This window comes from Schistocerca piceifrons, chromosome 11 (genome assembly GCF_021461385.2).
Source record: "Schistocerca piceifrons isolate TAMUIC-IGC-003096 chromosome 11, iqSchPice1.1, whole genome shotgun sequence".
Taxonomy (NCBI): domain Eukaryota; kingdom Metazoa; phylum Arthropoda; class Insecta; order Orthoptera; family Acrididae; genus Schistocerca; species Schistocerca piceifrons.
Genome location: NC_060148.1, coordinates 8,867,508 through 8,895,452, shown reverse-complemented (window position 1 = coordinate 8,895,452; position 27,945 = coordinate 8,867,508). Strand labels below are relative to the sequence as shown.

Below are 27,945 nucleotides of genomic sequence, written 5' to 3'. Positions count from 1 at the left end.
TACTCAACAATACGTAACCCACTTCCAAACCATAACCAAAAAATTTTTTTGCCGCTTTCAGCACTACTGCCGCTATAATATCCACCGTTTCTAGTTCACAAACAGCTCGTTTCACCTTTTAAACAACCATTTCGGCCAGTTCTAATAACTTTCGCTTTATTTCCATTTCCGTTTTTCCCACATCACCGATCATTTTTAGCCGCTTCCCACAGGTTTTAACGCCATTATTTCTTCGTCAGACAATTGTTAGCCTCATTTTCATAATCTGCCACCACAATACCACTCCTTTTAATATACTACACGCAGTTTTTTCGAAATTTTCCCGAATTTCTCCGTCCTTTAACGTGTTTTGGCGGCAACACAACCACCTAACCTTTATGCACATCGTTGTCTACCAACCCAAGTCCAACATAGCCCAGCTAACCAACACCTTTTCGCCTTTTTTCATTCCAGATCTCCAGTTTCTTTCCGGTTCACCTTTATCTCTCCCCATATATTTTTATTTTCATTTTCATTTCACCTCAGGTTACACTTTCCACCTTCTAACACCATGTCACCCTCACAACACCCCCACAATGACCCCATTAAGTTTTATTTACATTCCCTCCGCAAACATGCCTTCGCCCTAGCCAGATTACGCTCGCATATTTTATTTTCTCAGGCTTGTCTGACATTTGGCATTACCCCCAAAGGCCTCACACTCGAAGTTCCCATCTCTGGCTGCAACCCTTCCTTCCATCAGTCCCTATACCAGTTCCAAACTGAACAATCCATTGCCCTCACCCACCTAATCCTTCACCTACACATCAACTCAGCCAATGAACACACCCGTCAACTCCTATCCTTAATAAAAGTCCTTAATCTTTCCTCCCCCACATCCACACCGGCTGTTCAGAGCATCCTCCTACAGGCCAACCGTAAATTAGAACAGCATGCCACCCTCCACCTCAAAAAACTATCCAATCTCCTGGTTTCCCACCTCCGGAAAGGCAACTCACTCACCCTTCACAACCTTTCCAGCAAACCTCAACCTCCTCTCATTGCACACAAACCCAGTCTCTCCCATCTACTCAATCTCCCACTTCCAGCTCCACTCCCTCCAAAACCTCAAAATTCCGATCAACACAATCTGGAACCACAACACCCTAATTCAGTAGTTAACCTTTCCTCCAAACCTCTCTCCCAATCCGAAACCTCTGTCCTATCCAAAGGCCTCACCTTCAGCCCCACTCCCAGATTCAACCAAACAGCCCTCGTCAAAGATTTACTGTCCTACACCCGTACTCTCTGCTGGAAGTATCACTTTGCCACGAAGAAAAATGATCCTAATCCTACTCCTAATGATCCGATTCCTCAAGACACCATCCAAATTGAACCCTGCCTGGAACAGTTCCGTCCTCCGTCACAGCGGGACCCACCTCCTCTTCCTCAAAATCACCCTCTCCAAACCTTCCAGGAATTTCTGACTTCCAGCCTTGCATCTCAATCCTTCTTAAAAAACCTTAATCCTACACCCAACATCACCACTGCTGAAGCCCAGGCTATCCGTGATCTGAAGGCTGACCGATCCATCGTCATTCTTCCGGCGGACAAGGGTTCCACGACCGTGGTACTTGATCGTCGGGAGTATGTGGCTGAGGGACTGCGTCAGCTTTCAGACAACACCACATACAAAGTTTGCCAAGGTAACCCCATTCCCGATGTCCAGGCGGAGCTTCAAGGAATCCTCAGAACCTTAGGCCCCCTGCAAAACCTTTCACCTGACTCCATCAACCTCCTGACCCCACCGACACCCCGCACCCCTACCTTCTACCTTCTTCCTAAAATCCACAAACCCAATCATCCCGGCCGCCCCATTGTAGCTGGTTACCAAGCCCCCACAGAACGCATCTCTGCCTACGTAGATCAACACCTTCAACCCATTACATGCAGTCTCCCATCCTTCATCAAGGACACCAACCACTTCCTTGAACGCCTGGAATCCTTACCCAATCTGTTACCCCCGGAAACCATCCTTGTAACCATTGATGCCACGTCCTTATACACAAATATTCCACACGTCCAGGGCCTCGCTGCGATGGAGCATTTCCTTTCACGCCGATCACCTGCCACCCTACCTAAAACCTCTTTCCTCATCACCTTAGCCAGCTTCATCCTGACCCACAACTTCTTCACTTTTGAGGGCCAGACATACCAACAATTAAAGGGAACAGCCATGGGCACCAGGATGGCCCCCTCGTACGCCAACCTATTCATGGGTCGCTTAGAGGAAGCCTTCTTGGTTACCCAAGTCTGCCAACCCAAAGTTTGGTACAGATTTATTGATGACATCTTCATGATCTGGACTCACAGTGAAGAAGAACTCCAGAACTTCCTCTCCAACCTCAACTCCTTTGGTTCCATCAGTTTCACCTGGTCCTACTCCAAATCCCATGCCACTTTCCTTGACGTTGACCTCCACCTGTCCAATGGCCAACTTCACACGTCCGTCCACATCAAACCCACCAACAAGCAACAGTACCTCCATTATGACAGCTGCCACCCATTCCACATCAAACGGTCCCTTCCCTACAGCCTAGGTCTTCGTGGCAAACGAATCTGCTCCAGTCCGGAATCCCTGAATCATTACACCAACAACCTGAAAACAGCTTTCGCATCCCGCAACTACCCTCCCGACCTGGTACAGAAGCAAATAACCAGAGCCACTTCCTCGTCCCCTCAAACCCAGAATCCCCCACAGAAGAACCACAAAAGTGCCCCACTTGTGACAGGATACTTTCCGGGACTGGACCAGACTCTGAATGTGGCTCTCCAGCAGGGATACGACTTCCTCAAATCCTGCCCTGAAATGAGATCCATCCTTCATGAAATCCTCCCCACTCTGCCAAGAGTGTCTTTCCGCCGTCCACCTAACCTTCGTAACCTGTTAGTTCATCCCTATGAAATCCCCAAACCACCTTCCCTACCCTCTGGCTCCTATCCTTGTAACCGCCCCCGATGCAAAACCTGTCCCATGCACCCTCCCACCACCACCTACTCCAGTCCTGTAACCCGGAAGGTGTACACGATCAGAGGCAGAGCCACGTGTGAAAGCACCCACGTGATTTACCAACTGACCTGCCTACACTGTGATGCATTCTATGTGGGAATGACCAGCAACAAACTGTCCATTCGCATGAATGGACACAGGCAGACAGTGTTTGTTGGTAATGAGGATCACCCTGTGGCTAAACATGCCTTGGTGCACAGCCAGCACATCTTGGCACAGTGTTACACCGTCCGGGTTATCTGGATACTTCCCACCAACACCAACCTATCCGAACTCCGGAGATGGGAACTTGCCCTTCAGTATATCCTCTCTTCTCGTCATCCGCCAGGCCTCAATCTCCGCTAATTTCAAGTTGCCGCCACTCATACCTCACCTGTCTTTCAACAACTTCTTTGCCTCTACACTTCTGCCTCGACTGACATCTCTGCCCAAACTCTTTGTCTTTAAATATGTCTGCTTGTGTCTGTATGTGTGGATGGATATGTGCGTGTGTGCGAGTGTATACCTGTCCTTTTTTTCCCCCTAAGGTAGTCTTTCCGCTCCCGGGATTGGAATGACTCCTTACCCTCTCCCTTAAAACCCACTTCCTTTCGTCTTCCCCTCTCCTTCCCTCTTTCCTGATGAGGCAACAGTTTGTTGCGAAAGCTTGAATTTTGTGTGTGTGTTTGTGTTTGTTTGTGTGTCTATCGACCTGCCAGCGCTTTTGTTCGGTAAGTCACCTCATCTTTGTTTTTATATATTATCTTTAATTAAAAGTTACCAATATTCTGTAGTTATGCTGTTTTCGGGTTATCAATGTTATTATTGATAATTTAATTCACTCCCCATGTTTCTTCACTAGGACACCAGAATGCAGGATCTTTGTATGCACTGCAACTTATCACTTCTGAGTCCTGCGATGTAATTTGAATTTAATAGATTCTTGCTGGTTAAATGACAGATTTAATGTTCTTGAACAAAGTCATCAGAATGCAGGTGTTACACTGATATTGGTGATTTGCTCGTGAACCGTAACTATACAATTTTACTTGGCTCACCTTATTTCTTCATGACCATGAGTACGAGAAAGATATGGACTTCTTCACCACATCCTGCAGCACGCACTAGGCGTATAGATTTTGCTACTGTAATATCCCATTTGATAAACACATACTTCTCTAGCTAATCTGATGTATGTTCTTGTTCTCAAATACATAATTTGCCCCACATGCCACACATCATCAAGAATATGTCGCTTCTGCCTGTAGCCACTGATGTTACTTCACACAACACCAAGGAAGCTCCTTAGACTAGACAGAAAGAATGGTAGACCCATCTGCAACTGAAGAAATTTCTCCTGAATTGAGCTGTTTTTAAAACAACATTTATATCTTTATTACCATATTGAAAATTATTCTCGAATTCTTGCACATTATCTCAGTTATTTGTTTTGCACTGTCTACACTTGTCCCAGCAAGTTAGCAGCAGTAGAAATCGGGCTCTGAATTGAACACTGTGATTGTGATGAAATACTTACAAAAGTATTGCCTTGTACGTGTATACAGCGATAGGAAGAAATTGTGTACACTTATTATAAATACACTAAAGAAAAAGCACATTTAAATGTATGGTCACAACAAATAGAAAAAGAGCCTAACAGATAATGTGAGCTGTCCAAATGCTATGACACACACAAATAAGCAATTGTGTTTGATAAATTATTGAGAAGATGTAACACTTAATCCAATGCTGGTTGAGAAAGCATAGTGCATACTACCAAAAGAACAATGAATATTTCCAAAGTCGACAGACAGATAGAAATACTCCAGATTTTTAATTGTTTGTACCTGAAAGAAACGGTAATAAGTCAGTTTGTCGATTCTATGGAGTGTACCGAGACATCACATTGTCTTTGATAAGAGTCAGCAGATATGATTCTGACAAATGTGTGCTGCATACTTGGTGAACTCGTGGCAATGAGAGGAACTCATTATTCATGGTTGTGTGCATAGAGGTTGTATCCAGTTGCGTATCTCCGTTTTTTTAAAAAAATGTCAACAGTCATCATATGCACTTGTTTTCGTATGTGGCAGGGTTTTGTATTAGACAAATTTGCTCATCACCTCTAATCTGGCAGTGGCTGTCCACTGTGCCTATCAATTACATTGTCGGCTGACAGTGAACAAGGTGTCAATCTGTGTCCTGCTGTATGGTGCTCACTGTGATAGCTAGATGTACTAGATGTACATACGGGGATTTTAGTTGTTGCAGTGTGTGCCAATAGGGACATCCGTTGAGCATTCTGGCAGCGTGTAGCATTGTCAGCTGAGCAGCCTCTGTCATCCGGTAGCTGGTCAAGGAAGCTACCACACGGTGCCACCTGATGTAACCATTCAGGTACCGCACGCCCCTGAAATGAGGTGGTGGTGGTGGTGTTTGGTGAACCGTGATTCCCAGTCTGCATAGAGTCTCGTTCTCGGGTGTGGTGCCGTCAGCTACCAATACTGTTTTATTCCAGTGCCTCAATAATAGCTCTTTCTAGTGTGTAAATATTTTTAATCATATGTTTTTGTGTGGTAAAGTAACTAGATAATCATTTATTATGTTCACAGTAAGCTATTTCTGTGTCAGTAAACCGAGAAGTCAGATTAATTATTAATATACTCTTTACCGAGTTGTTTTGTTCATCTGTGTTTGTTTAACCTGATATTTCAGATCTATTCCAATTTCTGAAAGGAACGACAGTGCTTCATTTGAAGAAAGTAATCTTCAAAATGTTACCCACGATGAACTGGCGACGGAGCAAGGGACGTCGGCACACTTCAACAGTAATAGTGTTCCAACACGAGGCATTATCTCACGAGAGGATAATCACTTCCGCAGTACAGATAATGTGAGTATGGTGAACCAAAACTTTTCTGTCTTCAAGTGCAGTTCCTGCCTACAGCGCATTTCACCAAAATACAGCAAGCATGTGTTCATTCACATTCGTAGTGCAGAGCCTCCGTCACATGTTTGTAGGCACTGTTCTGAAGTGTTTCTTACTGATTTTGCCCTAAATAAACATTTCAGTATGAAAGATAAGGACAGGACTCTTGACTGCACACTCTTTTGCTGAAACTAGAAAGGGATGTGGCTCCCACGTTTTATGCAAAGATGCATTCAGTTCAAAAGACCACGTGCCTGTTTTTTTCAGTACAGTCACTGGTAATGGTTAATATAAGCAAGCCACTAACATTAATCATATATCATAGGTCATAATGTTTCTTCCTCTTAGCCTCCTTCTTCTGAGCAAATTCCATCAATTTTCGAGAAATGACAGCTAACTTGTACATCTGTAAATCGTTACATTCTCAATTACGATCTATTTATATTGCTGTTATGTAAGGAATGCAATCCTCTTTTTCAGTTTAATGTGAATATGTTTTTCATAAACTCTAGAGATCGCTCAGTGGAGCTAACTGAATATTTTCCAACACCTCTTAATAGACCCAAGAACAACTGACAGGTAATTAATGTTATTGGAGAAATTATACAGGGTGTTACAAAAAGGTACGGCCAAACTTTCAGGAAACATTCCTCAGACACAACGAGAGAAAATATGTTATGTGGACATGTGTCCAGAAATGCTTACTTTCCATGTTGGAGCTCATTTTATTACTTCTCTTCAAATCACATTAATCATGGAATAGAAACACACAGCAACAGAACGTACCAGCGTGACTTCAAACACTTTGTTACAGGAAATGTTCAAAATGTCCTCCGTTAGCGAGGATACGTGCATCCACCCTCCGTCGCACGGAATCCCTGATGTGCTGATGCAGCCCTGGAGAATGGCGTATTGTATCACAGCCGTCCACAATACGAGCACGAAGAGTCTCTACATTTGGTACCGGGGTTGCGTACACAAGAGCTTTCAAATGCCCCCGTGAATAAAAGTCGAGAGGGTTGAGGTCAGGAGAGTGTGGAGGCCACGGAATTGGTCCGCCTCTACCAATCCGTCGGTCACCGAATCTGTTGTTGAGAAGCGTACGAACACTTGGACTGAAATGTGCAGGAGCTCCATCGCGCACGAACCACGTGTTGTGTCGTACTTGTAAAGGCACATGTTCTAGCAGCACAGGTAGAGTATCCCGTATGAAATCGTGATAACATGCTCCATTGTGCGTAGGTGGAAGAACGTGGGGCCCAATCGAGACATCACCAACAATGCCTGCCCAAACGTTCACAGAAAATCTGTGTCGATGACGTGATTGCACAATTGCGTGCGGATTCTCGTCAGCCCACACGTGTGGATTGTGAAAATTTACAATTTGATCACGTCGGAATGAAGCCTCATCCGTAAAGAGAACATTTGCACTGAAATGAGGATTGACACATTGTCGGATGAACCGTTCGCAGAAGTGTACCCGTGGAGGCCAGTCAGCTGCTGATGGTGCCTGCACACGCTGTACACGGTACGGAAACAACTGGTTCTTCCGTAGCACTCTCCGTACAGTGACGTGGTCAACGTTACCTCGTACAGCAGCAACTTCTCTGATGCTGACATTAGGGTTATCTTCAACTGCACAAAGAATTGCCTCGTCCGTTGCAGGTGTCCTCCTCGTTCTAGGTCTTCCCCAGTCGCGAGTCACAGGCTGCAATGTTCCGTGCTCCCTAAGATGCCGATCGATTGCTTCGAACGTCTTCCTGTCGGGACACCTTCGTCCTGGAAATCTGTCTCGATACAAACGTACCGCGCCACGGCTATTGCCCCGTGCTAATCCGTACATCAAATGGGCATCTGCCAACTCCGCATTTCTAAACATTGCACTGACTGCAAAACCACGTTCGTGATGAACACTAACCTGTTGATGCTACGTACTGATGTGCTCGATGCTAGTACTGTAGAGCAATGAGTCGCATGTCAACACAAGCACCGAAGTCAACATTGCCTTCCTTCAATTGGGCCAACTGGCGGTGAATCGAGGAAGTACAGTACATACTGACGAAACTAAAATGAGCTCTAACATGGAAATTAAGCGTTTCCGGACACATGTCCACAGAACATCTTTTCTTTCTTTGTGTGTGAGGAATGTTTGTGAAAGTTTGTCCGTACCTTTTTGTAACACCCTGTATACCTGAGGCATCATGGAGTTTGTCCTGTCCGTCTCTTTGACACACGCAGCAGACACAACAGTGACAGTTAATACTATGTGGCAGGCAAACTCCAGTTGGCTGTGATACTCATTATCCTCGTGTGGTTGGGGGGGGGGGGGGGGGGGGCATGGATGACCCAAATCACATGCTTTCAGGATACAATGAAAACCTTATATAACAGTATACTGAAGGCACACATTGCCCACAATTGTGTAAGCAGTAGGAGTACGAATGTAAACGTGAACAATTTTGTGAAATTACATATCCCTCTTGCCAGCTGTGCAATCAAAGGTAAGAAAGTCTGTTCCTGACAGTAACTATACTGACAAAGTATTGATGCAATAGTTTCTTATACAAGAATAACTATCATTTTGCAGTCACTTATGATTCATTAGGTGTGTGAGGAATGTAATGAGGCTGACAACACTGGGAGTGATACGGCAATGCTTTGTTGCTCTACTTGGATATCCATTCCGGATACTGATTCAGAGTTTCAACTCAGTTACCCAATCGCATGATTTTTGAGAGCACCAGCAGTGAAGTTGTGTTTTTGATGGATATTACAAAAATGGAACATTGAAATTTAGAGCAACATTACGCCATCAAGTTTTGTCTAAACTTGGAGAATCCGTGAGTGTAACCTTTGAAAAGTTAACAGGCTTGTGGGAAACATTACTTATGAAGACCACAAGATTTTCTGTGGCAAAAATCATTCTTGGATGGCCGAGAATACATTGAAGGTGAACCTTGCTCTGGGAGATCTTCAACTTCAAAGACCTGTGTGTGCATAAAGAATTTGTTCCTCCAGAAAAAACTGTCAACCAAGTATTTTATAAAGATACCCTTGAACAGTTCAGGAAAAGGGTGAGAAGAGTGAAACTGGACATTGCAGACAAACGGATGCTACTTCACTACAACACCCCATGTCACACGGCCATTTCCATCGTGGAATTTTTGACCTCAAAAGTCATTCCCGTTATTCCTCAGCACCCCCGCTCACCTCGTCTGAATCCCTGTGAGTGTTTTTTTCTTTTCCCAAAATGAAAAGGACGTCATTTTGAGACTCCGGAGAACATTCAAACAAAGTGCCCAGCATGTAAAAGGCTCTACGAGTTGAAGCCTTTCAGCACTGCTACCAAGACTGAGATCGACTACTCATACTGACATGAACTGCTTCAAAGGCGACACTACCTTTATTTGAAAAAAAAAAAAGTAAAAACTTTGCTAGGAGTTTCATTACTTTTCTCAAACACCTCAGGTTTGTAATTGTTTATGTTAGGGTCAATATTTCTACCCATGCTCCTTCACCCCTATCCCCCAAACTCAGTATATGATTGATTATTATTCATCAGTGTACACATGAAAATATGTTTATTATTCATCAATGTACACATGAAAAGTAATTTCAAAGTTCTGTCTTTATACAACCGTTTTCACGTACACCAAGAGTAGTTTAACTGATATTAAGATGATTCTTCTAGCTCATAAGCAACACTGTGCACAATGAACTATGTTACCCAGCCAATATACCTATCCCCGTGCCCCCCCCTCTCTTATGAGTTTGTGACGCATAAGAAAACATTCACTGTTTCGACACTGTATTTCACTAATATAAATGTATTTAACATAGCATTGAGAAACTCTGACTTATGATGCAATTTCAGTGTGAATACGTTGTCACAATCAAAATTGATGATTTAGCCATATATACGTGTTATATACATGCACCAAGGAGAGCAAGAACATCCCCAAAACTCACTGAAATCTGTGATTAACAAGACTGATGGGGGCCCTTGTGATAGATTCAGATTTTCTTCTCTTCACATCGTCTATCCACTGCTACCATTTCCTTCCTCGATTTTGGCATTAGTGTTTAGCTTGACAGCAACTATGCGACCTACATCCCAAACTAGCACTGCGAGCTGTTGACTTTTGCAAATGTGATCTTCACAATTCTGTTCTCAGTGGTAGAGGAGCAATAGAGGAGGGTAGTTTCATAGATATTAATGTCTTGTGCACGTTGCCTGCTATACACGTACTTTCTTCGTGGCATTTAAGATGGCAGCTTTTGCAGGTCAATCAGCCCAACTGCAAAAACAGCAAGACATATCTGGGTGAGTCAAAACATTGTGGCCACCTGCTTAATAGTGTAATAGCATTTTGGCACACTGTTCCAATACAATACAGCAGCTATTCTGCACGGCACAGATTCGACAAGTCCTCGGTAGGTATCCGGGGAAAAGTGATACAAAATGTCTACCCACAGGTCACAGTAATCTCATAAATTACAGGTTATTGGTTTTGAGGGTACGGAGCTAGCACTGAATAGCATCTCAGATGTGTTCCATCAGATTCAGATTTGGGTAATTTACTGGGGAAGATGTTGTGAGTTCACTGCCACGCTCCTCAAACTGCCGTAGCACGATTGTGGCCTTTTGACACGTGCAATAATCCTACTAGAACGTGCCGTAAGTGTTCGAAAGACACTAGCTGTGAAGGGGTGCACACGGTCTGCGTCAATGTTCACGTAGTCCACTACTGCCGTGCCTTCGAATACTGTGACACGTCCTGTGGAAGCCTAGGTGAATATCCTTCATAGCGTGATACTGCCCCTCGAGCTGCATCTGTGATGTACTTGCTCGCTTTAAGCAGCCTTTCAGATGAATGGTGGCATATCTGGACAAGACCATTAACCTGGTGTAACAAAAAACTTAATATATATGTTGGATGTGAGGTCCGCCAGTTATGCAAAACAACGTTTTTCCTCAGTACCCGAACATGTTTCTGCACCACTGTGCCATCGTCATTGGGTTTCCGTTTTTATTTATTCTTTACATTTGGTGTTGAAAGGTGGCTACACTGAGCCACAGCGCCAGAGATTGCGCCAAAGAGTATTATTCAGCCGCCTCCACTGGCAGTGCTTATCGAGAAGTGGTGGAGAGTGCTTGTTGAGATGTAGCAGTGGTGAGTCGTTGTTGAGAAGTTCCCATGGCGAGTGCTTGTTCAGAACTTGTAGTATTGTTTTGATGGGCTAGACACCAGATGTTGTTGGATTGGGGATGCTGTAATGATTAGAGTGTGCTTTTCGTCAATATATATGAAGGTAAAAAAAAAATTCCGTTTTATATATATATATATATATATATATATATATATATATATATATATATAATAGAAGGAAACATTCCACATGGGAAAAAATTTTATATAAAAACAAAGATGAGGTGACTTACCGAACGAAAGCGCTGGCAGGTCGATAGACACACAAACATACACACAAAATTCAATTTTGTGTGTATGTTTGTGTTTGTTTGTGTGTCTATCGACCTGCCAGCGCTTTCGTTCGGTAAGTCAATATATATATATATATATATATATATATATATATATATATATATATATATATATATATATATATATATATATATATATATATATATTTCCTATGTGGAATGTTTCCCTCTATTATAACTATATATATATATATATATAAAAAGAAAGATGATGAAACTTACCAAACAAAAGCGCTGGCAGGTCGATAGACACACAAACATACACACAAAATTCTAGCTTTCGCAACCAATGGTTGCCTCGTCAGGAAAGAGGGAAGGAGAAGGAAAGACAAAAGGATATGGGTTTTAAGGGAGAGGGTAAGGAGTCATTCCAATCCCGGGAGCGGAAAGACTTACCTTAGGGGGAAAAAAGGACAGGTATACACTCGCACACACACACATGTATGTTTGTGTTTGTTTGTGTGTCTATCGACCTGCCAGCGCTTTTGTTTGGTAAGTTTCATCATCTTTCTTTTTAGATATATTTTTCCCACGTGGAATGTTTCCCTCTATTATATTCATATATATATATATATATATATATATATATATATATATATATATATATATATATATATAATGGAAGGAAACATTCCACGTGGGAAAAATTATATATAAAAACAAAGATGAGGTGACTTACCGAACAAAAGCGCTGGCAGGTCGATAGACACACAAACATACACACAAAATTCAAGCTTTCGCAACAAACTGTTGCCTCATCAGGAAAGAGGGAAGGAGAGGGGAAGACGAAAGGAAGTGGGTTTTAAGGGAGAGGGTAAGGAGTCATTCCAATCCCGGGAGCGGAAAGACTTACCTTAGGGGGAAAAAAGGACAGGTATACACTCGCACACACGCACATATCCATCCACACATACAGACACAAGCAGACATATTTAAAGACAAAGAGTTTGGGCAGAGATGTCAGTCGAGGCAGAAGTGTAGAGGCAAAGAAGTTGTTGAAAGACAGGTGAGGTATGAGTGACGGCAACTTGAAATTAGCGGAGATTGAGGCCTGGCGGATGACGAGAAGAGAGGATATACTGAAGGGCAAGTTCCCATCTCCGGAGTTCGGATAGGTTGGTGTTGGTGGGAAGTATCCAGATAACCCGGACGGTGTAACACTGTGCCAAGATGTGCTGGCTGTGCACCAAGGCATGTTTAGCCACAGGGTGATCCTCATTACCAACAAACACTGTCTGCCTGTGTCCATTCATGCGAATGGACAGTTTGTTGCTGGTCATTCCCACATAGAATGCATCACAGTGTAGGCCTCTTTCCTCATCACACTTAGCCAGCTTCATCCTGACCCACAACTTCTTCACTTTTGAGGGCCAGACATACCAACAATTAAAGGGAACAGCCATGGGCACCAGGATGGCCCCCTCGTACGCCAACCTATTCATGGGTCGCTTAGAGGAAGCCTTCTTGGTTACCCAAGTCTGCCAACCCAAAGTTTGGTACAGATTTATTGATGACATCTTCATGATCTGGACTCACAGTGAAGAAGAACTCCAGAATTTCCTCTCCAACCTCAACTCCTTTGGTTCCTTCAGTTTCACCTGGTCCTACTCCAAATCCCATGCCACTTTCCTTGACGTTGACCTCCATCTGTCCAATGGCCAACTTCACACGTCCGTCCACATCAAACCCACCAACAAGCAACAGTACCTCCATTATGACAGCTGCCACCCATTCCACATCAAACGGTCCCTTCCCTACAGCCTAGGTCTTCGTGGCAAACGAATCTGCTCCAGTCCGGAATCCCTGAACCATTACACCAACAACCTGACAACAGCTTTCGCATCCCGCAACTACCCTCCCGACCTGGTACAGAAGCAAATAACCAGAGCCACTTCCTCGTCCCCTCAAACCCAGAATCCCCCACAGAAGAACCACAAAAGTGCCCCACTTGTGACAGGATACTTTCCGGGACTGGACCAGACTCTGAATGTGGCTCTCCAGCAGGGATACGACTTCCTCAAATCCTGCCCTGAAATGAGATCCATCCTTCATGAAATCCTCCCCACTCCGCCAAGAGTGTCTTTCCGCCGTCCACCTAACCTTCGTAACCTGTTAGTTCATCCCTATGAAATCCCCAAACCACCTTCCCTACCCTCTGGCTCCTATCCTTGTAACCGCCCCCGATGCAAAACCTGTCCCATGCACCCTTCCACCACCACCTACTCCAGTCCTGTAACCCGGAAGGTGTACACGATCAGAGGCAGAGCCACGTGTGAAAGCACCCACGTGATTTATCAACTGACCTGCCTACACTGTGATGCATTCTATGTGGGAATGACCAGCAACAAACTGTCCATTCGCATGAATGGACACAGGCAGACAGTGTTTGTTGGTAATGAGGATCACCCTGTGGCTAAACATGCCTTGGTGCACAGCCAGCACATCTTGGCACAGTGTTACACCGTCCGGGTTATCTGGATACTTCCCACCAACACCAACCTATCCGAACTCCGGAGATGGGAACTTGCCCTTCAGTATATCCTCTCTTCTCGTCATCCGCCAGGCCTCAATCTCCGCTAATTTCAAGTTGCCGTCACTCATACCTCACCTGTCTTTCAACAACTTCTTTGCCTCTACACTTCTGCCTCGACTGACATCTCTGCCCAAACTCTTTGTCTTTAAATATGTCTGCTTGTGTCTGTATGTGTGGATGGATATGTGCGTGTGTGCGAGTGTATACCTGTCCTTTTTTCCCCCTAAGGTAAGTCTTTCCGCTCCCGGGATTGGAATGACTCCTTACCCTCTCCCTTAAAACCCACTTCCTTTCGTCTTCCCCTCTCCTTCCCTCTTTCCTGATGAGGCAACAGTTTGTTGCGAAAGCTTGAATTTTGTGTGTATGTTTGTGTGTCTATCGACCTGCCAGCGCTTTTGTTCGGTAAGTCACCTCATCTTTGTTTTTATATATAATTTTTCCCACGTGGAATGTTTCCTTCCATTATATATATATATATATATATATATATATAAAAAAAACGGAATTTTTTTTTTACCTTCATATATATTGACGAAAAGCACACTCTAATCATTACAGCATCCCCAATCCAACAACATCTGGTGTCTAGCCCATCAAAACAATACTACAAGTTCTGAACAAGCACTCTCCATGGGAACTTCTCAACGACGACTCACCACTGCCACATCTCAACAAACACTCTCCACCACGACTTCTCGATAAGCACTGCCAGTGGAGGCGGCTGAATAATACTCTTTGGCGCAATCTCTGGCGCTGTGGCTCAGTGTAGCCACCTTTCAGTGTGCGTGAATTTTCCGGATCACTTGTGTGTTAATTACTACAGGTAGCTTGTCATGTTTTCGTGTGGCAGACACTTCCATTCTCCGCATCATGGTGAGGTGTTGTGATCCACACGTAACTATAACAAGAATTTTCCACAGTGTCCACTGAAATTGTAATTAAAGGTATCCTGGGGTAAAACGGAGAACACACATGGGTTATCTGGTGTGGGTCCCCATGTTCCACAGTGTGCACCGAATGCCGTGCTCCAGAAGACGTGGACCTGCAGTGCTCTGTACTGTGTCACCCGATCTGCCACAGATCACCGCCTGTCCTGCTTTACAGAGAGCACGAGCCTCAGCCCCCACATTTTGAGGGTCGGAGGGGATGTCGAGCACCTTGTCGCCTACTTGTGGTATCACCGTCCTTCAGCGGTTTCCGAAGATTTCCAAACATCCGACCAGGTTTGCCATTTCGTAGATAATTATTCCCCGGCTCTACAAATCTGACTTGTCAACCTTTCACATGTCAGTGGATTTCCTCATCTGTAGGCCGTATCGTTTGTGGGATGATTTCCTTTTGTCGCTGCCCTGTTTATGTACTGTTCCTACTGCTTTATGTAACTGAAATGCCACTCAGAAGCATAAGTCTCGCTATGGCCAGTTGTAGTAGTGGTTTGCTTCTCAGTTTATGAGTGATTGAAGGGTGAGCAGTGTTGTTGAAACTTACAGACAGATCGTGCCACCCCAGTCAATGTTTGCTGTTCCCTGCTGTGAAGAAACTGATAACAGTTTGGGGTCCCATAAATACTGTGCTTCATGGCTTTTAATTGGTGATGTCAGTGCCCAGATCAGAGTAAATGACAGAGTTCCCACACACAGTCATGTAGCATACATAAAAAAAGGCAGGTTATTCCCTTCCGACATAGTTTTTCATCCCGCTATCCTCATTGCCTCAACCTGTATTCTATGTCTATCTGCACAGGGTGTTTGAGAAAACTGACGAATCAGGTAGGGCCTTTAGCATGTCATTCATATTCTTTTGGTAGGTCCCGAGAGTCTGAAAATGACGTCCTTTTAAGACACATTTCAATTTTGGGAAAAGAAAAAGTCACGAGGGCTTGTGACGGGACATCCTCCTCTAGCATTTCTTTTCTTCAACGCTCTTTGTCGATACCAGTGTTGTTTTTCGAATTTTGCACAGGTCATTATTATGTCACTTGCTTATCTGAAAACTTTCGTATAATTTTATACACAGTATGTTACATTTCAAGATAAAATTTATAAAAAGGAATTCTATAAAGAATTATAGTCACGATGTTACAATCGATAAGTACTAACTCTGAATGTACAATTAAGATTATGTTTTTAGAAACGTTTGAAGTTATGAAATATTTGTACACATAAAATTTCTATTATTAATTACACAATCCTGCACTGTTTACTATGTTTATTTCTGGATTCATATATGAAATAATAATCGAATTTAAAGGTAGAAGAAATTCATTTGTTAAGAGAAATTGGAAACCCTTCGGAATAAGGTTATTTCTGCAGAGTGAGAGAGTCTTAAGCGTGCCTCTGATGTGATCGGATGTATTTTTGTATTTTGTGCAAACAATGTTATTTCAGCTTTGTTAATGGGAAAAACCAAAATCTTGTATGCTGTACTAAAATGTGAGAAAATATAATTACGTAAAAAGAAAAATTTCTGCAACAATGATCTTCAAATTTATTTAGTTCAATTCAACTGTGAGGACCTAAAATGTGAGAATGTCAGCTTCAAGAATCAAACCCCTAGACAAGAAGAAGAACTGGAGCCAAATCAAAACAGCAAGCTAAATAAACTAGAAAGTTTCTTGTAATCTTCGTTCCCCTCAAATTTTTCATACAAGACTTTGCTTATTGTAGACAACAGTCGAAATGAGGAAGGATGGGGGAGATTACAGGCTCTGATCAGGTGAGTAGGGGGAGGGGTGGGGGCTGTAGAACAACAGGAATGCCTTTTGAGTTCAAAAATTCCGTGACGCAAATGGCCACGTGACACGGGACGTTATCACGATGTGGCATCCACTTGTCTGCAATGTCCGGTCTCACTCGATTCAGCCTTTTCCTGAGCATTTCAACACACCTTTGTAAAAGATTTGTCCCAGAGGAACAAATTCTTTATGTGCAATACCCTTGCTGTCAACAAAGCAAATCGGCATTGTTTTAATCTTCAGTTTGATCATTTGAGCTTTTTTTTTTGTGTGTGTGTGTGTGTGTGTGTGTGTGTGTGTGTGTGTGTGTGTGTGTGTGTGTGTGTGGAGGAAATGTCTGAGTGTTTCACTCCTCACTTTTGCACTATATCTGAGGATTGCACACAAAAAGCCAGGATTCGTCACTTGTGATCATACGAGTGAATCATTTGTAGTCATTGGCAGTCCTCTTGAGAAGACCAATGCAAGCATATCGTCAATTGTCTTTCTGTTCGGTTGTGAGGTTTTTTGGCACAATTTGGAACAAACCTTTTAAGTGCTCAAAACTGCCGTCAAAATTTGTTGTGCGGTGAAGGTTTTCCAAAAGGTCACTCGTCATGCTTACCATTAAACATTGTTCTGATCTCTCAAGAGCACCCACAGGTTTGGCGTTTTTGTTAGTTTTTGAAGTTGAAGGTCTCCTCGAGTGAGGTTTGTCTTCAAAGTGTTCTTGGCCTTCCAAATATGATCTCTACCAGCAAGAAACTTGTGCTCTCAGTAGAGAATGTTCCAATTGCTCTGTTTCAACTTTTCAAAGGTCAAAGTCACAGATTCACCAAGTATAACACAAAACTTGATAACATAACATTTGTCTAAATTCTGCTGTCACATTTTTGTAACACATATAGCAAAAACACAAGTTCAGTGATGGCGCTATCAAAAATCGTGCGCTGGCTCTGCATGGCACTGAAACTCAGTATAAGCATCTGGAAGGGACGAACACACCAGTCTGCACAAGTAGAAGACCGCAGCGTTGTCAGTTTGCTCGCAGTGTTGTTAGTCTTATTACTTTTCTCACACACCTCGTATACACAGTATGCCACTTAACACTGCACAGTAACATAGTACAACATACCAATACCATCAGTTTTCTTTCCTATTCAATTTTGTATATCAACTGAGAGAAAATTACTGACTATGTGCCACTGGATTCCCCTAATCTCTCATATATGTTCTCTCTATTCCTGTGCCAAATGAACAGTGGCAGTTGCATACTGATCACAGAGTCTACTTCAGGTATCAGTTCTGTAAATTTACTGATAGGGTTTCTTGAGAAATGTGGCATCTTTCCTTTTGGGATTCCCATTTAAGTCCCCCAGACACTTCTGTTGCTCTTCCATAAGGGCATTCTTACTGTTATTATCTTCAATTCCTGTTTCTGAATTTATTTTGCTGAGAATTGTGAACACTGGAATAATACTCTAGAATACTGGTAAACTTCTATTTTAATTTTTTTTAATGTTCATCATCATCATCCTCCTATATCCAGTTTTGGTTTTTCCACCCTCTCGCCTTCCCCTTTTCGTGCAGTTTTTAGTTGTGCTATTTGTACCACTTCACATTTCTGTCTTTCATTTGCTGTGCTACCCACTTCTCCTAGCCAGTCGTCTCATAAACTGGGACAGTGCTTCTCAGTGCTTCGTCTTTGCCTTCCTGCTGACAGACACCTCTGCTTTCATCTCTGTCTCCACTCCTACTCGGGACGGATTTGCCTTCTTCGAGGTGCGTTTACACCAGTGCGCCTCGAGGCTAGTGGCCGTGCGGCTGTAGATTGCCCCACACTGAAGTAGAGGTGCCTCGTGTGAACAGAATCACTCGCACACACACCTCGAGGAATAGGCACGCGTCTACACACGTGCCTCTGAGTGCAGTGCGAGCACAGTCGCACGGTGACTAGGCACGAGGTGCACAGGTTCAAACGGTAAATGCACATTCAGCATGGGCTCTGAATGACTTGTCCTTTGTTTCCAAACTTTTCCAGTCTATACCTCTTCATACTTGGGGAGGAAACTGGGTAGTTTTCCCCATTCCTTTTTTCCAGCAAATACCTGTGAGTTTCTTTTATAAGTAATTTGTTTTAATAGTAGTACTGGGCTGTGACGAATAAACATTCTTCTTATGTAATTATTGTCCGCCCCCGGTAGCTGAGTGGTCAGCGCGACAGACTGTCAATTCTAAGGGACCGTGTTCAATTCCCGGCTGGGTCGGAAATCTTCTCTGCTCGTGGACTGGGTGCCGTGTTGTCCTAATCGTCACCATTTCATCCCCAACGACACGCAAGTCGCTGAAGTGCCGTCAAATCGAAAGACTTGCACCGGGCGAGTGGTCTACCTGACGGGAGGCCCTCGTCACACACCATTATTATTTGTGTAATTATTGTGAAATAAATGACAATATGGAATGATACTCTTACCTGACCGTCCTTTCTTTCTTTTTACATGAAATGAAGGGGAGGCAAACCACTCATCTGTAACTGACTGATGTGCAGCACACAGAGAAGTGTGACAGAAAAGTGTTCATATCAGCTTTCGAGCTTTTGCTCTTTCTCCAGGGCTAGTCGATGTATTCCCGCACACGACCACACAGTCATCGAAACTTATATTTGTGGCCACGGTGCAACTGACTGTCGTTTACCGATAGCAGTTGCCTCGGCGGATGGGAATGTGGCAGGGAGGGGACAGGGAAGGACGTCTGAGGCAAGTAGGGGTAGTGGAATAGTGTGAAGCACACTTTTCGACAGATGGCTCGGGGCCAGCACATTGAGGTAAATGGACTTCAGACACTAGAACGTTTAGGATGTATGGGGGGGGGGGGGTGAAGGGAGAGGAGGATAGAGAGGAAGGGGGAGAAGAGGAGGGAGACTGGGAGAGAAGAGAGAAGGAGAGGGGGGGCGAGGAAAATGTATTACACGTTTTCAAGACCAGGGTGATATTGGGTGATCAGCGAAGTGTTGGTCAGTGGCTGGTTAAGACATTTGCTGGCGTCAGAGGAGATGACGTGGGAGGTCTGTGTATGGATGAGTTGGATAGGATGCTGTCTGTAAAGAAAGACTCTGGTAGGGTTATAGGAGATGTTCTCGTTGACGTGAATTGAATTTTCCATTTCATACAAAGTAGTATTCTCTGTGCCGTTCTGCAGTTTCCCATCAAACATATTTTCATGCTTTAAAACAAATAAAAAAGCTATACATGCACAGATTAATATTTCTGTATGAGCTTTACATGCAAATCTTTACAATTGAAGGATGAGCAGTTCAGTATGAATGTCATAGGAAAGTTTTGTAGAATGTAAATAGTTGTGGATTAAAAGGGACCACACACCGAAAAGCAGAAGTATTGAATTGTTGATAGACACATAGGAGAAGGCAGACTCGTGTGTGCGCATGTGCGCACACACACACACACACACACACACACACACACACACGCACACACAGAACAATATTGGTGCTTGGTGTGTGTGTGTGTGTGTGTGTGTGTGTGTGTGTGTGTGTGTGTGTGTGTGTGTGTGTGTGTGTGTGTCAAAGGAAAATTTCTGAAAGCTAGCAAGTTTTCCTTCTTTTATATGTCCCAATTGACAGCTCAACGCTTCAGATTTTGAGTGAGTAATCTCCCTTAATCCAAAAGTATTTAATTCTACATTTCTTGATCTTTATGTAATAGGGGGCACTGTAATTGTGGAATGATACCTCAGCAGTCGAATGTTGGTAGAATTTCGAAATATCTGTATGAGTGCAGTTAGTGCACATATCAAAGCCCAGTCCTTGGAAGTGGATTGTTCACTACTTTTTTTTTTTAGAGGCAGGCTTCATGTAATGACTACAATTTCTGCATATATATTACCTGCAGATCCACAGTGATTAAAATTAATTATATTCTGTCTTTCTCATTGGTTTGTTACAGACTGGTTCATTTTCTGATGACCCACTTCCCATTTGCGATCTACAGACCATTAAGAAAGAGGTATGTAGCTGCTACATGTCAGATCAATTCTTTACTTGTCCCATTAATGTTGGGTGTTTTGTGTCTCTGAACTATCATCATGGATGTCAGTGGATGGATAGAGCAGCAGTACTCTCTGTTATTTCCTCCTATGTAAGAAATGTTGCGAAAATTATCTGATCATCGATGTTGAAATCATGAATATTGTGGAATGTAAATATTAAATGGAAATGTAGACTGACAGTATCTTACATGTAGTGATGGATGCATGATACAATATATATAACTAACCAAATGAAAGCGTTGGTATGTTGATAGATACACAAACTCACACACAAAATTCAAGCTTTTGCAACCCACAGTTGCTTCATCAGGAAAGATGGAAGGAGAGGGAAAGATGAAAGGATGTGGGTTTTAACGGAGAGGGTAAGGAGTCATTCCAATCCCGGGAGCGAAAAGACTTACCTTGGGGGGGAAAAAAGGACAGGTATACACTCGCGCACACGCACACACATCCTTCCGCGCATACACAGACACAAGCAGACATTTGTAAAGGCAAAGAGATTCGGCAGAAACGTCAGTCGAGGCAGAAGTACAGAGGCAAAGATGTTGTTGAAAGACAGGTGAGGTATGAGCGGCGGCAACTTGAAATTAGCGGAGGTTGAGGCCTGGCGGATAACGAGAAGAGAGGATATACTGAAGGGCAAGTTCCCAACTCCGGAGTTCTGACAGGTCGGTGTTAGTGGGAAGTATCCAGATAACCGGGACAGTTTAACACTGTGCCAAGATGTGCTGGCCGTGCACCAAGGCATGTTTAGCCACAGGGTCATCCTCATTACCGACAAACTTTGTCTGCCTGTGTCCATTCGTGCGAATGGACAGTTTGTTGCTGGTCGTTCCCACATAGAAAGCTTCACAGTGTAGGCAGGTCAGTTGGTAAATCACGTGGGTGCTTTCACACGTGGCTCTGCCTTCAATCGTGTACAACTTCAGGGTTACAGGACTGGAGTAGGTGGTGGTGGGAGGGTGCACGGGACAGGTTTTACACCGGGGGCAGTTGGTCAACCTTCGCTAATTTCAAGTTGCTGCTGCTCATACCTCACCTGTCATTCAACATCATCTCTGCCTCTGTACTTCCGCCTCGACTGACATCTCTGCCCAAACTCTTTGCCTTTACATATGTCTGCTTGTGTCTGTATATGTGTGGATGGATATGTGTGTGTGTGCGAGTGTATACCTATCCTTTTTTCCCCCTAAGGTAAGTCTTTCCGCTCCCGCGTTTGGAATGACTCCTTACCCTCTCCCTTAAAACCCACATCCTTTTGTCTTTCCCTCTCCTCCCCTCTTTCCTGATGAAGCAACCGTTGGTTGCGAAAACTTGAATCTTGTGTGTGTGTTTGTGTTTATTTGTGTGTCTATCAACATATCAACACTTTCGTTTGGTAAGTTGCATCATCTTTGTTTTTAGATATATTTTTCCCAAGGGAAATGTTTCCCTCTATTATATATATAGTGAAGTCACAGCTAGGCACAACAAAAAGACTGTAACAAATAAAGCTGTCAATCTGTGAGGCCTTCATCAAAAATAGACGATAGGTGCGGCATGCGCATGTGCCCCCCCCCTGCCCCCCCTCACACACACACACACACACACACACACACACACAAATGCAACTCACAAACATGACTGCAGTCTCAGGCAACTGTAGTCACACTGCAAGCGGCAGCACCAGTGCATAATGGGAGTGGCGAGTGGGTGGGGCTAAGGAGGAGGCTGGAGCAGGGTGGGGGAGGGCGTGGTGGGCGGTGCAGTGCTGGTGGGGAGCTCACAGGGACGAGTTGAAGAGTGTGGAGCAGCTGCGTGCAGTCGGGAGGTTAGACGGTGGGCAGGGGGTGCTGTGTAGGGGTGCGTAGTGTATAGCACTACGCAGCTGTCAGTCCTCCCATCACCTCCAGTCTCTTCACTTCTCTACTTTTCCGCTACTCCCTCTCCTCACCTCTCCCCTACCTGCCATCTAACCTCCCAACTGCACACAGCTGCAGTTGCACTGTCCGCAACTCCTATCCTACTATCCCTCCCCAACCCTGCTCCAGCCTCCTCGTCAGCGCCACCCAGTCGCTGCTCCCATTGTGCACTGGTGCTGCCGCTTGCAGTGTGACTACAGTTGCCTGAGACTGCAGTCGTGTGTTTGTGGGTTGCATTTGTGTGTGTGTGTGTGTGTGTGTGTGTGTGAGATCTATTTTTGATGAAGGCCTTCCGGGCTGAAAGCTTCATTTGTGACAGTCTTTTTGTTGTGCCTAACTGTGACTCATCATCTCCAATATGTGGTGAATAGCATCTTTCCTGTTCGTAATATTGTTACAGTCCATCCTGGATTTTCCATTGTTTGATTAAGAACAAAAAAGCCATTTTAAGCTTTCGTGCCACATAACAAAACGTATTCTACCGCGTATCGCCGTTACCCTTCGTGTTCCACGTGTGGCTGGCTTCAGTGTACTGAGAGCAATCCAATGAAGATGGAGAACTTACCTTCAAAATGAGAGCCTAATACTATGTGGGGATATAGGTTGATATCTTCAATTAATATAGATTATTTTCCTGTTTCCAGGTTGCTGAAGATGTATTAGCAGTCTTGAGTTTCAGTGGATGTGTTAAAGAGGAGCCAGAATTAGATATAGGAGTGGAAGCAACTGAGAATGAGGTAAGTTTTCACACACACACACACACACACAGACACACACACACACACACACACACACACACACACACACACATTATATATATCACCCTAAACTTCTTATGTCGACCTTGAGGGATCACACCCTATATATGTTCTGACTTACCAAACGGGAAAGCACTGGTAGATAGACACAATAAAAAACACACACACACACAAATATCAAGCTTTCTGCTTGACTGCCTGTGGCCCACAGCCTTCATGTATGTAATAAGAGATGCTGCCTGTGTTTGGGGGAGGGGTACATCTTATCACTTTTCTTGCTCTACGTCCAAGTGGTACCGTGTGTGATCCTGCCAGTATGCGGGGTGGTATGGAATGCCAAGAATGTTGCAAAATGAATTTAAAACACCAAATGACATTACGAAAAAATGCAATATGTATGTGTCTAACAGGGAGCTTTCTACAAGCTGACAAATATTTAATTTTTGTCAGTAGTAGTAGTAGTAGTAGTGGCGGCAGCAGTAGTATTGGTATTGGTAGTAGTAATGTTGATATATAAAGGAAATTGAGGAAGAGTAAAAGTATATTTGAAATAAGTTAACATAAATTACAAGTGATGTATTATATTGTTAGTACATTGCATAATTTTCACAGTTTATGATTTGCATGCTTTGCTGCATCTGACACACATTATCAGTAAGAAGCATTGAGGAATAACCAATTATTTACTGCTGTTAGTGTAGTTTCCTTTATTTATTGTAAAGTATCATTGGATTAGTTCACCTGAAACCGCTTCCAATTGTTCCAGGAGGCAGATGCAAGAGGACACTTTCCAGATATTACATGGTAAAAGCTTCATTATTTTATTGGCATTTTCTTTTACCTGGTAGTGTTGGGGCCATTATGTTTCCTTCCACATCTATCAACACTATCCCTTAGAAATTCTCATTGAATATAGTAGCACACGGAGGTAAACGTTGTGATGGTTGCTAGGAAAAGAACATGGACAATTTCTTCCCCATCTCTACCCACACAATGTGCATAAAAATAAGTATTCAGTAAGGTTAAAGATTGTAATATAACTGTTAAATTTCTACTTGGTGAGCATATCCTTGTGTTTTCTATTTCTTGTAACCCATTGCTTTCTTCCCCATCTCACTGTGTTTGTGACCTTCCTTCCAGTCATCTAGGATCCGTATCCTCTGCCTTCCTGCTTGTCTCTTCTTCATTACGTATCCATAAATAATGGTCTGTATTGTCTCATTTTCCCTTCTAATACACCTAATCTACACTTTTCTACCGTATTTTCATCACTACCGTTAATTAGCTGCCTTGACCTAATCTTCTTATGTCTTTCTAAATAGTCACCAAGTGCAACAGCTGAGCACTTTTCATTAAATCAGTCATGGTTTTTTTACCAGTTCTGGTTCATTTAATTTTTGAATATACCTGTTTTTAGTATTTAACCATCCGTCTAGTGTCAGATTTCATAAAATTAAAAATACTGTTAGTGCCAACACCATACACTCAGAAAATAAAGTTCATCAATATTGAACTACAGGATTAGTAATAAATGAAAAGCACCAGTGTGCTTTCGTTCTACAATATTGTAGAACAAAAGCACACTGCTGCTTTTCATTTATTATACTGTCGTTCTACCAAGAACCGACAGAAGATTCTGCTAACATTCAAGATTAGTATTTAGTAAAATGATTCTTGCAGAAAAAATTGCTCTCTTGATTTTGATGTAATAAGAGGCAGCTCCATTTATTTGCCAAGAGTGGCACAGGCACCCCAGAAACAGATCTACTCCCTCCGCAAGATACTGGTATTGTGCAGTCCCAACTATGTACGTCACATCTCTGAAATCGAATCCCTTGCTCTCCAGCACCTGGAACAGCCTTCCAGACATTGCCCCCCCACAAGTTATCCAACCTGCAGACATCCTACTGTCACCTTGGGGCACCATCATCCAACCCCTATCTGACCCATAGTATTCCTCCTCATCAACCACTCGTAGTATCCAGACCCTGCCTAGCTGACCTTTTCAGTCTGCAGTAGCCCCAAAAACTTCCTACCAACATTGCTCTAAATCCAGGTCTGAAACAGTCCCAGGACACTGTTAATATGGCCACCAAAATCCACAGCCCCACAGTAGTTTCAATCCTATCCAGAGGCCTCACCTTCAGCCCTACAAGCAAATTTAACCATGTTGAACTTGTCAAAGATTTGCTCTCCTCACATTCCTTGCAATGGAAATACTTGTGTGTCACCAATCTGTTCAACGAAAGTCGACCTAATCCCTGCATTGAACCCCGCCTCTCTCATACCACCATCCAGCCGTGATCACTCCCGCCTCCATTCCCACGTAACCGTCTCCTGGCTACCTATAAGGAATTCCATACCTCTAACTTGGCCTCATCACCCATCCCAGGTCCCTGCCATTACGAATCACAGTGACTATCTGATGGAAGACCTCCACGTATTTATCTGTTTCTCCACCTATAAACTGTGCAGCTGTGATCCCATCCCAGAAGTCCAACATAACCTCCAATGTCTCCTCAGGCCCTTCCCAGAACCTCTCCCCTAAATAGTTTCCTTACTCACTCGTATCACACCTCGTGCACCCAAATTCTACTTGTACCACAAAATTGGCAAACCCAATTATCCTGGATGCCCCCATGTAGCTGCTTATTGTGCCCCCACTTAAAGGATTTCAGCCCTCATTGACCAATACGTCCAACTGACTGCCAAAAATCTAGCCTTCTGCGTCAGAGATACCAGCCACTTCCCTTACCTGCTGGAACACTGTTCGTCACTCTTAAAACCACTTTGCTAGCTATACACCATCTTCCCTCACACCCGTGGTCTTGCCGCTATTGATCACTACCTCTCCCAATATCCTTTAGACTCCGTATCTACTACCTCATTCCTTACACACGTTGTTAACTTTATCTTAACACACCTACTTGTACTTTGAAGAGAAGGTATACAAACAAATCCACAGTATAGCTGTGGGCACCTGCACGCCACCCTCCTACGTCAATCCTTTTATGGACCACCTCTAGAGGAGGCCTTGCTAGGTACCGAAAGCACCAAACCCCTAGCCTGGTTCAGGTTCGCTGATGATATCTTCATGATCTGCACTCAGGGCCAAGACACCCTATCTTCATTCCTTTATAACCTCAACACCTTCTGTCCCATCTGCTTCACCTATCCTCCCCAATTCAGTGTACCACCATGCTGGACGTTGGCCGCCGCCTCTCTGATGGCTCCATCCGCACCTCTGTCTGCATTGAAACCACCAACAGTACCTGCATTTCAACAGCTGCCACCCCTTCCCACCAAGAAATCCCTCCTGTACAGCCTGGTCACCCCTGGATGGTGGGTCGTGGGTCGTTCATCTCCCAGAACGTCGGCCCCAGGTCAGGTTGTACGATTGCGGTCCGCGCCAGAGAGCTTCTCTCCGGGCTTGGGGTTTTCCCTGTTCCACCTCCTTTCCGGGCCTCTCTGCGTACACCCCCCTTGGTGTGTGCCCCGCCCTTGCCTTCAGCTCGAATTGGCACAAAGCCCTAAGGACTCGGTCCCTCCGGAGGCCTTCTGCCGCCGCTTTCTTTCCATCCTCGCAAGGTATCAGGGCTCTGGTGTCGTATACACTGACGGTTCGATGGTTGCTGGTGTGTCGGTTATGCTCTGCCTCTAGGAGACCACTACGAACAACATTCATTGTCGGCTGGCTGCAGCGTTTTCACTGCTGAGCTGGTTGCCATCTTTCGTGACCTAGAGTATATCTGCTCCGGCTCAGGTGAGTCCTTCGTTATCTGTAGCGACTCCCTGAGCAGTTTACGAGCTATCGACCAGTGTTTCCCTCACTCTCGTCTGGTGATGGCTGTCCAGGAGTCCCTCCGTACTCTTGCTCGTTGCGGCCACTCTGTGGTCCGTGTGTGGACCCCCCATGTTGGGATACCCGGCAATGAAAATGTTGACAGCCTGGCCAAACAGGCCACCAGAAAACCATCTCTGGACATTGGCCTCCCGGAGACTGATTTGCGAGCGATCTTACGCCGCAAAGTTTTCGAACTTTGGGACACTAAATGGCGCAACCTGACCGCGCCAAACAAACTCCGTCCTATCAAGCAGACGACGGATGTGTGGCGGTTATCCGTGCGAGCCACTCGCAGGGACTCAGTAGTCCTTTGTCGGCTCCGCATTGGCCACACCCGCTTGACACACAGCCATTTACTGCGCTGTGAGGACCCGCCTCTCTGTCGCTGCGGGGCGGCTTTAACAGTGGTCCACATTTTGTTGGCCTGTCCCCTTTTAACTGTGCTCAGGCAGACGTTTGCGCGGCCTGATACGCTCCCTGCCCTTTTAAAAGATGACACTGCTATGGCAGGCTTAGTTTTGCGTTTTATTCGGGTAGGGGGCTTTTATCCCTTAATCTAAGTGTTTGTCCTTTTTGTATTGATTCTGGCCTTTGGCCTACGATTTTAGTCTGAGTTTTTAGTGTGTTTCTCGGTGGCTGGCTTTTCCTTTTTTTTCTCTATGGTCGTTCAA

General features: G+C 44.1%; 1 protein-coding gene and 1 long non-coding RNA gene across 2 annotated transcripts in view; both read left to right on the top strand.

The window, feature by feature from the left end:
• Nucleotides 1-5,867: 5,867 nt before the first annotated feature.
• Nucleotides 5,868-23,392, top strand: LOC124720193. Its single transcript, XR_007006087.1, has 3 exons — nucleotides 5,868-5,921; nucleotides 20,669-20,728; nucleotides 23,317-23,392. It is a non-coding gene; the product is annotated as an uncharacterized LOC124720193 (long non-coding RNA).
• A 12-nt stretch (nucleotides 23,393-23,404) lies between these two features.
• LOC124720202 overlaps nucleotides 23,405-27,945 on the top strand; it is a 114,574-nt gene continuing 110,033 nt past the window's right edge. The window contains exon 1 of the mRNA XM_047245525.1: nucleotides 23,405-23,409. Within this exon, the coding sequence (XP_047101481.1) occupies nucleotides 23,405-23,409 (5 nt within the window). The remainder of the gene's footprint in view (nucleotides 23,410-27,945) is intronic.